This window comes from Xiphophorus hellerii, chromosome 17, assembly GCF_003331165.1.
Source record: "Xiphophorus hellerii strain 12219 chromosome 17, Xiphophorus_hellerii-4.1, whole genome shotgun sequence".
NCBI classification, from domain to species: domain Eukaryota; kingdom Metazoa; phylum Chordata; class Actinopteri; order Cyprinodontiformes; family Poeciliidae; genus Xiphophorus; species Xiphophorus hellerii.
The window spans coordinates 16,812,898-16,824,978 of record NC_045688.1 but is presented as its reverse complement, the minus strand read 5'-3'; the positions used below and the strand labels follow the sequence as shown (position 1 = coordinate 16,824,978).

Below are 12,081 nucleotides of genomic sequence, written 5' to 3'. Positions count from 1 at the left end.
ACATTTCTGGCATAAACTTCAGCATTTCTCAAGCTAACAGAGGCTTTCAGAGTCTAAGATGTGGCTCTTGGGATACGTCCAACTGGCATACTGTACCTTGTAAGTAGAAGAATAGATTTTTATTTGACATGGCAAATACATTCTGTCTGAAGACTAAATTCTAAGATAAATCTACACCAATAAGCCACAAAACAACCTGTCGAGGCTTGGAGTCCTCCTGACACATCGATGTGGGCTGTGGTATCTGTCTCCAGTATGTTAGCAGCAGACACAACAGACTCTGAACAGCAGGACGTTGCAAAGTGGCATCTCCATGGATCAGAGTTCTTTGCCTCAGTAGCCATATCCAGGAATTTGGAAGGCTAGCCAACGTCCAAAAGCTCAAGTACTCAGTGTTCTCAGTGACAAGGTGCAATATCTGGCTGAAAGATGCTGTAACCTATAGGGAACAATGTTTCCATGACAGTGGACGCATGGTATGCTAGATGGAGAGGGGTCAAAGTAGCATCCCAACAGATGGAAGGACCTATAGTTTCTCAACAGAACTTTACCAGAAGCCTCATACCGCCTCCATTGGCTTGCCTTCTTCAAACAACGCACACACCATCAGGCCATAATATACAAGAGAATTTATAAGAAAACTTGCTTCATCAGATCAGTCCACCATGGCTCTTGCTCAACCATGTTACCAGTTCACTGTTGCTAATTCCTTAGGATGTTTCTGATAGACACTGACCACTCCAAACCAAAACTTTAGTTTTAGAGACACTAGGATCAAGAAATAGTCAAAGTGTATGATATTTTATGGTGCTTTTCCAGTTTTGAGGCCATGCCAGTGTTTCTGCCCTCTCAGGCAATATAAGGTATTAATACTCATAAACATTCCTGTGTGGGAGTTAGGAAGCTCAAGACGCCTCATTAATGCTACATCAAACACAATTTATCTTTTGTTTCAGTTTAAAATGATATTGCACAGATTTATTTTTATTTACAGATCCCTCATGTCTTGTTCCACTTTAAGACAGTGGTCCTGCCTAAATATTAGTGAGGAAAATAGGGATGAACAGTCCAAATATTCAATAAAGACAAAAATATCCACCCAAATAAATAAAAAATTAAGTGTAATAAAGAGGAAATATACTATGCATTTTAAAAACTTTATAAAAAGGAGGTGAAGTAGGCATATAAAGTCAAGAAAAGAGCTGAACTCTATTAGAAACATCAGTGAGTGGTTTCAATTCCATTTCACGCTGCATGTTTAGAGGAATAGTTGCACTGCACAACACCCCAAACACAACATACCAACAGTGTGTTTGGAGGAGGAAACATTATGGCATGAGGGTACTAGCAAATATTAGTATAGAATTCCATAAGTTACAAAACAAATGGACAGACACACTAAAACATGATGGGAATATGGATTTTTATGAAGAGACCAGCTGACCAAACGTGCTGGAACTCCGCTTGGTTGCTAGGTGATGGGCTAGGTGAGGGGCGGTGCCTGTTGATTTGTGTCTGTTGATTTGATTTGTTGATTTGTGACATTACATTCTTGAGTTTTTTGAAAGGGCACATTTTCCAGACACCAAAAAACATTGACATATTGTCCAAAAAAACCCCATCTTTTTGAGTTTTTAAAGCATTTTGGCTGTTTTTAGAAGCAACGGAAACCCAAATGGAAGTACAAGAAAGTGCAAATTATGAACTTTGAGTAATATGTCCCCTTTATGTATAACATTAAACAAAACACAAAAAAAGAAGATATGTGTTGTATTTTTATTCAAAGAACTGTATATTTTTGGAGAAAATGGTTGTATCCGTTCTACGGCCGCTTTTAGATCTTCTATGTCACAGAGGAGAACAGGAGACGATGGTGTGCGTGTGTGGTTCGCAGATCAGTGTCAGGAAAACCGTTCCCTCCATCTGGATGCGCCCATCATTGTCCTTGGATGTGTCTTTTATTTCCCGTCAGGGAATGATGGAGTTTCCATCGCCGCACATCCAGCAGGACGCTCACTCACACTCTCCGGCGTCAATGACACGACCTTTCTGAGTGTGTTCAGAGCAATGCATCATGCATGATGGAGAAGTGTATGAAAAAAAAAAAAAAGAGTTCACCGCCACAGCGACTGAAGGTCATATATGCTTGCATGGTCACGGGGGAGCCGAGTGTGAGGAATGAGCCGGGGGTAAAGGTGAGTGAGAGGAGGAGGACATGGCAACGCATGAAGGAGAGCACTGCAGCACTCTGAAGAACAAGCTGCCTTCGCTTCAAGACAACTTGATAACACTCACCGTGTGGAGGTGGGCAGAGACAGAGGCAGCTTCACCCCTCAGAGCGGAGGAGAGAGGGGACAGCGGGGCTGGGGACGGAATGGGGGGGGGGTTCCCAGCTGAGCTGAAGCAAATGTCAAAACAGCCAGAAGGACTCCTCCACATACAAACATGCAAACACGCACGCACACTCGGTCAGCCCGCGTTTTCCCTCCAGCGCCAGCGAACGGCCTCGCAGAGGGACACAAACAAACAAACACGGCGTCCCACGAGGGAAAGCAGCATCTCCCCTCGGCCCCACACACTTTTTACCCCATCACCGTAGCGACCGAGTCAACATCCCAGACACGCAGGGACGCATGCACGCGCTCTGGACTGGAGAGGCTGGCATTCAAAAGATCCTCAAAGAAAGGAGAAGGAACGCGCAAGCATGAGCAGGATGTTTACAGTGTCGGGGAGAGAGAGGAGGAGATGGAGCGAGGGGGTGTGTGCGCGAGCGTGTGTGTGTGTGTGGCGCTCATCGGCTTCTTCAACGCCAGCCAATCAGACGTCAGACTTGCTCTGACAGCGGGCCAATCGGAAGAGAGTGCTGGCAGTGTTGCGGCAGCACAGCACAATGACAGTTGGCACCGATTACAGTGTCAGCAGGTAGCTTCCATGGAGCCTCAAGGGCACACATCGCCACGGAAACTAGGGGCCGGGTCAACGTTAAAAATGTTAATAAAAATTAAAAGATGACATAATGTTATTGCCGTATTACTGCTGATTTCTTCTTTTTTCCTATCAGCCCCCATCATATTACATAAATGTACATCATATATAAGGAGTTTTCATTATTGCCAGATCTGTAGTTGTTATGAAGCGTTAATGTTTGGACTTTTAGCTTCCGTTATTTTCTGTCTTGATCATTTCTTTATAGTTTCCTTATATTTTTGCCATTTTTGTTAATTCCTTGTGTCAGTCCAATGAGTCCCATTATTTGTGTTCTGGATTTGTTTCCTTACATTAGTATTTCTGTTTACTGTTTTATTAGTGTCAGGTTTCTTTCCCTCTTCTGATTCTTTTAGCTTTGATTATTTTCCACCTCACTATCAGCCTGCCTGCTCCATTCCCCAGCTGCATCCACTCACCTGTAATTAGCTTCTCTGTCATTTCCACTCCCTTCTCAGTATATTTAAGCTTTCCAGTTACATTGTTCACTTCCATTACTATGCACCACACTGCCTGCATTCCAGTCGTTGCTCCAGTTTTTGTGTCTCCTGTTAGTTTTTGCTGTCAGTTGTTTTGATTATTTTCATTATACTTCCTGCTCTACAAATTCCTCTGCACCTGGGTCTCCCTTAAGCCTCATTAGGACAGAATTATCACAAAATCCCTAATGTACGACCTGCCGTAGACATCAAGTAGACTAGACACTCAAAAAGCAGTAACACAGTTACCTACCAAAGTAACTTTGTTGCCTTCGAAGGTAATTCTGCCCTAACCCCAACTCTACGTAATGGAATCTCAAAAATAATTTAGGTCATTACTTTGAGAGTAATTCAGGGTGCATCAAGGATTGATCAAGGAGGTCTCAAAGAACCCAAAGCAACTTCTAAAGCCCTGTAGAGTTAAGGTAAAGTGGCTTCCATATCCATATCTTTTAATGATGAAAATACAGTCCATCAACGGGCAGCACGGCCGAGCGGAAGCCAGGGCTCGACGCCGGTAGCAACCGTTAAAACGACTGGACAACACGAAGTACTGAACGCACATTAGACGAGGACCCGACGAAGAACAGACACACAAGTGACACTAAATCAGTGCTTCTCAATTCCGGTCCTCAGGCCCCCCTGCCCTGCATGTTTTAGGTGTTTCCTTGCTGCCACACACCTGGATTGAATCTATGAGTGATTAACAGGCTTCTGCAGTACTTGATGGCTGCAGAACAGGTAATGCAATCATTTGGATCAGCTGTTCTGAGATAGGGGTACATCTAAAACATGCAGAGCAGGGGGGCCTGAGGACTGGAATTGAGAAGCACTGCACTAAATACACTGGGGGTAATCAGGGAACAAGAAACACCTGGGAACTAATCAAGGGGAGACAGGACAGCACGGAGACACAGATACACAGGAAACTCAAAATAAACACACAGCAAAACACAGATCACGACAATAGGACGCTGACAAAGATCTCTGGCATATTAAAAATCAAAATAAGGAACAGCAAGAAGATCTAGCCTGACGTCTGCCCAGTCGTTTGCCAATTTCAGGGAGATGTCTTTGATCTTCTTTGCAGACGTTGCATCCAGGTAACATTGGTCTTTGTCGAGATTGGCGAAGATGGGGGAAATCATCTCTTGGGACGGATCTTTTTTTATTGGTCCGGTCTTCTCCAGCCGGAGAAGTTTGCTTTTTAGAAAGATTTGGGAAATCTTTCCCCAGGAGCGCGGTCTCTACGTGGCTATTATCTTGTAATGCATTTTTTCTGAAAGCAGGAGGCATCTTTCCAGGCGGAAATACATGATAACTCTCACTGGAGCCAGATAAGGAGAAGTCCTGATCATGAAAATCAGATGAATCAGAGGAATTGGAGGAGTTAGAGGAATTGGAGGAATCGGAGGAGTTAGAGGAATTGGAGGACTTGGAGGAATTGGAGGAGTTAGAGGACTTGGAGGAATTGGAGGAATCGTTCCCTCCTACAATATCCTCTTCAAGGACATCAAGGATATTATCATCTGCTATCATCTCACAGCTGATGTCCTCAGGCAGGGAAGTTTGCTGCTCTCTAGCTGGAGAAGAATCAAAAATATTGTACTCAGAGACGATACTGCTCTCGTCCTGAGAGCTAAGTGAGCAAACTTCCCCAGCCGGGGAAGGGTTGAAAAGAAACTTATCAAAATCATCATACTCCGTGCATTCGTCCCGATAGCTGCTCGTTTCAAAAGTGATTCCCGGAAGCAGTTTGTTAAAAACTTTCCTCACTCCTGTCGTGATCAAATATCCGGCCCCAAAAGTCAGGGGGAAAAACATGCTAGCCAAAACTCCTTCCATCCTAAAAATCGTTGAAAATCACTGTTCTCAGAGTCAAAGAGTTGCTTGTAGAATACCTGATGCTTTGAGATGCAAGCATTCATAAACTCAGATGTTCTTTGATCTATGACATAGATCTATGTCATAGAGGTCGTCATAGCTACAATGAGCTCACTGTAGTTCTGGGAGAATGTCTTGCTTTTGATCGTTGCTATGGAAACAGTCAGATCAATTTCTGCATGACTGAAACTATTAACCTTTTGCCACTGCGTCACTTAATCATTTGAGGCGAATGATTAATCATGACGGACGTCGGAAGTTTATATTTCAGGAGGCTGGGGATTAAAACGGATTTTAATAGTTAAATATTAAGTTTAGATTGACAATGGTATATTAAATCCATTAATTTAAGTAGGTTTTTTATCATTTTATCAGGCTTAAATGTTTGAAACATACTTGACTTAAAAATATCTTACAAGTAAAATTAAATGTAACTTACAGGCATTTGCTGCTGCTGCTGTTGTAAAATGTGACAAGAAACTTTGCCTGCTTGGAGAAGAGCTACAAAGAAATATTTTTGGTTTAATCATTTTACATGTTAGCATAAGTAAAGAATAAAGAATGAGCCCAAAGAAATGATGCTGCGGCTCCATATTTGATGGGTTGTAAACAACCCTCTCCAACACATTTGTTCTGTACGCTGCGGAAATGCAAACATTGGACACAATACTAGAAAATCCCTGAAGAAATTGAACCAGGGCCTGCCAAAGTGTGCCCGTCGGTTTGGACCCAGCGTTCTGATGCTAAAAATTAGAATCAATGCTAAAGAAAGCTGCAATAGTATGAGGAGAATCACAAGAATGTTGACTAACATGGACATGCACCATTCAGTATGATAAAGTGTATCAGCTAAAATTAGCGAAAATGCTAATGTTAGCGTGATTGCTATCAGTGGCATGTGGGGCATCACTAGGATGTTGTCTATAATTGACTTCCTCCATTCAGTATACTAGACATGGCTAATAAGTCAGGAAAATAGCTAATAGCTTATTTAAGCTAAAAGGCTAATGCTAATGAACTGCTTTGCTCTGCCGCATTCCGGTTGACGGAAGAAAAATAAATAAATATATAAATAAATATATATTGTATTTGGGTGTAGAATAATAGGTGCCTGCCATGCAATGCATGGAGGCAGTGACTGACTTGCTTCGTAAGTCAGTCACTGCTCTTCTTATGCGTTGCTATGGGCAGGCCCCAATAAATGATTGATAAACAATTGCCCAGAACTTGGCTCCTTCCATTTTTCTCTAATCTGAAAACCATTCTTGTCCAAACTGAAAAAAAATCCCCACAGTGTCATTCAACTGCCACCAAATGTTAAGATAGTGAAGGTATATTCATTTTTTTGTCCAGTTTTTGTGTTTCTCATTGGATTAAGCAATCCGAATGTAGGCAGAAAGCTTAGTCTTGGTTTTATGTAAACATAGCAACGTCTCCTACATGTTTGCTGTGTTTCCTACATGGTTTGTGTCAAACTTTGAATGGGAGTTTTTAGAACTTTGAACAAAGTTCTGGTCTTCCATAAAAACCAGATCTCTCAAGTGTGCAGCCTGTCAGCTAAGGTAGAGACGGCGGTTTTGGACTCAACTAGACCGGATTTTAGGCATCTCATCCACCACGCCGTCTAACCTACTTGTGCTGCTGTCGCACAGCGTCTCCTGACTGGCGCTGCAGGTGGGCAGCGGGTTGACGGAGAGCGATGCCGGGCAGGACATCGGCTCCGCATGCTCGCCGATGGGTGGGGCCGCCGAAGCCTCGGAGCGAACGCCATCCGGACTGTGGAGATTCCGGCTGCTCGATTGGACGGGACTCTTCCAATGGGAAAAGCCAATCGCCACCTGACCCCCGAGGTCAAACCCTGTCAAAAAACAACAACAAAAACAACAGCAAACAAACAAACAATCAGCACACAGAATGAGAACGTCCGTGAAGAGAGTTTTAGTAAAACAACACTGCCATCTACTGGTGTCAGAAAGTAACGTGCACATCTGAGCCTTTACTTTTCTGCTTCAATGTCAAGTTACACACTCCAAAGCAAAAATGAAGAAGTAAGACAATTTTTTCTAAGTACAGATATGTGGAAATAATTATTTTAACTGCATTCCGAATGACTAATCATTAACAGCAGATGGTCAAGTGCTGGTTCATCAGAGTGAAAGGCTGGAAGCCTCTGCCAGCCAGCCTTTTTATCTGCTGCCCTCCCCGCTTTGTGAAGACGTGCAGACTGCTGATCCAGCTCGGCTCGCCTCCGGCCTTCGATTTCCCCTCTGCAGGCTTTTCCTTCACTTTTACAAGGCCTCTAAGAGCGGTGACCTGCAGCAGCTGGGCTTTCTGCTGCCAGCCACTTCAGATCCGTCTTTTAGAGGGTCCAACATGAACCTCTCGTCCTTTTATGACAGCAAAAACACAAGCAGACAGCCGAAAGAGAGAGGTACCTGCTGCTAAAAGTATTTTAGCAATACAGAACAATAAAGTGGACATCCAGAGTAGTTGCCCATTAGACTGAATGCAACAGTGTACTATTGTATTTACTGTGCATTTACCCGTTTTATGCAGGAGGAAAGGAGATGCACAAAAATTCACTCTAAACAAGAAACGCTGACAAGACACTTTCTTAGCTATAAACTTCCGGTTTTATTTCCAGAATTATTTATCTCTGCTAAATGGTACTATGATTTGTGACTACTTTATTTAAATTCAAAAGTTTTCATACAAAACAATTACTGTGCCTCTAAACATTTTCAGAACGACCATATTTTGGGTTTGAAATAAATTAGCTAGTTACTGCTCCATTTTGAGTCATATATATAAAAAAGAATGCATATTATACCCCTTAAAGACGCAGTGCATAACTTTTACAAAAATATGTGTTCTTCATAACTGTCACCATGTCATGACAGTATGGGATAAGACATCCATGAAAAAAAAAATCTAACTCCTCCACCTACTCCCAGAGCTACTATTAAGGTCTGCTAACTACCTGTCAAAAACAATCAGAGCCAGGAGGAGGGTCTTAGCGCTGTCAATCATCCTCCTGTACAATGCTCAATGTGTTAATGGTGGAAAAACAACTTATTGTTACAGAAAAACTGTGTATTCACCGACATCAGTGGCTATGCTAACTAGTATTTGCATTTGTGCTGGGCTATGTTCTGGTGAACCAGTTGTAGTTTGGTTTACAGTCCAACAATGTAAATGATACCAGCATGTTAGTAACAAACAGGCTTAAGGACAACAAAGCCAATTGCTATCCTTAAGCAATTCTATGAAGAAAATGTATGCAAACTTCTGAATTTAAATCAAAATATTCTTACTGTGTCCATATTTTAACCCATTTTCTGAATATGGGTCATTCTGGTCATCCTAAGAGACCAACAACAGCATAAGTTTATCATGATTTCATTTCTGATTGTGACAAAAAGATGTTATGCGTCTTTTCATCCATCCCATGACAGATGTAGTTGTTTTGAGTAACATGAGAATAATAATCTTGTTGTCTTGGTAACTTATCTCTAAGGACACAGTTCCTTCTATTACACTGAATCTGCACTATATTGTGCATCATCGATGTTCTACAGCAGCTCTGAAAGGACAAACCAAACACCGGATCCAACGACGCTGTTTAATGCTTTTTTTTTTAACAGACTCCATAATTTTCCCTTCAAGTTTAGACATCGCAATGTGGAGTTAATGGGAGCAATTTCCAACTGCTTCTTTATCCCTGGAAAACTTGGACATAAAGAAAAGTGGAACCTTTTAGATGGTTTTGTAGGAGCACTTTGGAGATGAAAATATGTCCTCAGGTTTTTGTCTTGCTTTGTTTCTGTACGATTTTCTAAAAGTGCTGTATTAAATATAAAACTGTTTAGAATTTTGGATTAGCACTGCACAAAGATGACAGATGAGAACTACATTTAATACCACAATAATATTTTGTGGCATTATTGTTATAGCAACAGTACCACAAAATATCGTGATAGAGTTCACATCGCCCACTCCTACTCGTAACCCTTAATGCTAAGCATTACTAGTATATTTCTAACCTTAATCAAAACTTAATTCACACTTTACCTCTAAAGCTGACCCCTGACCCTAAACAAGGGGGTCCACTGTATAATGTTCAGGCTTTGGTCCCCATACGGCCCAATCGGTCTTCAGGAGGTCGGTAAATGTGATAGCAATGGTCTTTAGAAGAATAGCTAAATAAGTACACACACACAGTGGTGTTTTTGTTTCTTGTGGGGACTTTACATTGACTTCCATTAATTCTTTTAAATGAATGGGGTAATCCTAGGGTTAGGGTAATCCTTACACCAACCCTAACCATCACATACCTAACCCCTAGCCCAAAAACAACATGGGGACCAGGATTTGTCCCTACAAGAAGCAGTGGTCCCCACAACCCCAAATTGTTGACAGAAATAGATCCCCACAAGGATATAAAAACCTGGTTCACACACACACACACTCACACACACATAGGGTGGATATGTGTGTTTATGTAAAACAGAAATCCCAGCAGATTTTGGAACAACTACACACTTCCTAATCAATAGAGGAGTGGGATGCCTGGTAGTCCCTGAGCCTCTCAGATCACAACTTGGCTCTACGTTTACCACAGGGATTTATTCCAAGGACAGACATATGGGTCATACCCAGCGGTTCTCAAAGGTCTACACAGCCCCTCTGAACATGATAAATCACTTTTAATGACCCGCACAGTACAATCTGAGCAATTCAAGTGAAAAACAATCAGGCGGATAGAAGGAGGATTCTTAACAACGGTGTATTATGGACACTGCAGATATATAAAATAGGAGTAAATTTCCACGCAAAAACTCGGAAATTTTTAGATTAATCTCAGACATTTGCTAAAAAAATAACTCAGAAATTTTGAAGTTAATCTCAGACATTTTCTAGAAAACACAGGGAAATTTCTAAAGACCACAAGAAAAAAAGAAATGCTAGAAAAAATCCTGAAATTTCCCAGCTTTTTCTAGAAAATTTCTGAGCTTAATTTCAATATTTCAGGTTTTGTGGGTCAGATTTACTATTTTTCTGTCTACAATAGCACTAATATGCCACCATGGAATTTATGGTGATACGCCATGTGCAATAATGCAGTTTGTTTGCACATCCTTGTATTGTTGAAGCATCTTTTGAGTGAATCACATCACTTCATCTGTGTGTGTTTTGTTGACTTGGCTTGTTTGGATTGTAGAAGTTCTCATTCTGGTAGTGTATCAGGTAACCCCACAGTCCTAATCTCTATTGAACAAAGAAAAAAGATCAAAGATCTGTCTTTCTAGATATTCCAACCTCGTGAAAGGTAATAGAAGACTAAGTGCCGTCCAGTCGGGGCAAATAGAGGTTATGAGAAGTACTAACATCAGGGCTGATTTCATTTAAAAAGGTATTTCATGGTATGAGATTTTTTTTTTCACCAAACATAATACAGCTAATCAAATGAGGATAGATTTGAACTTATTTTTTGCATCATATGTTGATGCAAAAAAAGCTGGATTTATTTCAAGCCTTTTTACAAATCATCCTGCCAGAGGTGCCAATAAATTCAGTGAGTTAAAAATAGCACAAGAAAACCTTTTGTTTCTGCTTACTCTGCAGTTCTAGAGTTCAAAATGTACAGATAAAAGGGCGATTTTCATCCACAGCTCGTATTACCGCCCTCTGTGGACAGGAGAGGCAAGGAGCAGGGATGGCTGGATAAATGATACCCTGGCCTCAGATGTACAGCTGGATCAGTTACTGATGCAGAGTCTGAGGTTCTGCTGTTCTATGGACGGCTTACCATTTAGTAAAACATGTTAGTTGTCATTATGTGTGAAAATGTAGTTGAGTTCAGATTGAACCAGCTAACTTTAAACTATGGAACATTCTGCAATCTGATTCGAGTGTCTACAGGTCTGGACAAGTATCCATCCATCCATCCATACATTCATTTAACCATCCATCCAACAGTTGCAACAATGTGCCTTGAGCATTCTGCAACGTAACTGGAAAACGGCCATTGATTCAGTTAAGATCAGATTTTTCAATGTCACTAATGAGCAGTGTGAGCCGCTGATTCGAAAGAAAAAAAAAAAAGCACCATAGTCACTGGAAACAGCAGTGAGGAAGGAGGCGCGGCTGTAACCTACACTTGGCACGTATCCCAACGACCTCCAAAACTTGCAAAGCGTGGACGTGGTGTGTTCTAAGCAATATCTGTGTTGCAGTAGGAAACAAAAAAAAAAAAAAGAAAAAGAAAAAGTGCCCTCCTGGCTCTAAGAGGACAGCGAGGCCCAGATACGTTCCTCACATCCTCGGAGCCTAACGCAGCAAACACACCAAACACAGGTGCAGGTATGTGGGGCGCCCAGAAACTGGGCTGGAGAGGACTGCTGAGGGGAACGTCTGCAGATCAATATGATAATAAGGTCTGACGCATAAAAAAAGCCCCTCAAAAACGCAAAAATTTCTCTTCACTAAATTACTCTTTAGTGAAGTGCTTTGCATAATTATTTCTATCACTTTTTTCATGTGTTGCATTTGTATTCAGAGCCAAAAGTATGGAGAAACAAGTTTAGCCTTGTGCTTAAACCAACTCTGATCTTGTCAGTGACAAACTAACTCGGATTAGATAAAGAGCATCTGTCAACATTTGGTTTTAAGCTTTAGGTCACTGGTGTCCAAACTTTTTGCAGCAAAGATGGCTAATTTAAACTACAGGTGG

General features: G+C 41.5%; 1 protein-coding gene across 3 annotated transcripts in view; it reads right to left on the bottom strand.

Annotated features, from left to right (window-relative positions):
* LOC116736437 (anoctamin-4) overlaps positions 1 to 12,081 on the bottom strand; it is a 46,814-nt gene that overhangs the window by 25,039 nt on the left and 9,694 nt on the right. For 2 of the 3 annotated variants that reach the window (XM_032588883.1, XM_032588881.1), the window contains exon 3: positions 6,982 to 7,206. In XM_032588883.1, coding sequence (XP_032444774.1) covers positions 6,982 to 7,206 — 225 coding nt within the window. Of the gene's footprint in view, positions 1 to 2,295; positions 2,978 to 6,981; positions 7,207 to 12,081 lie in introns of those variants that run through there. The other variant, XM_032588884.1, reaches the window with a different exon arrangement.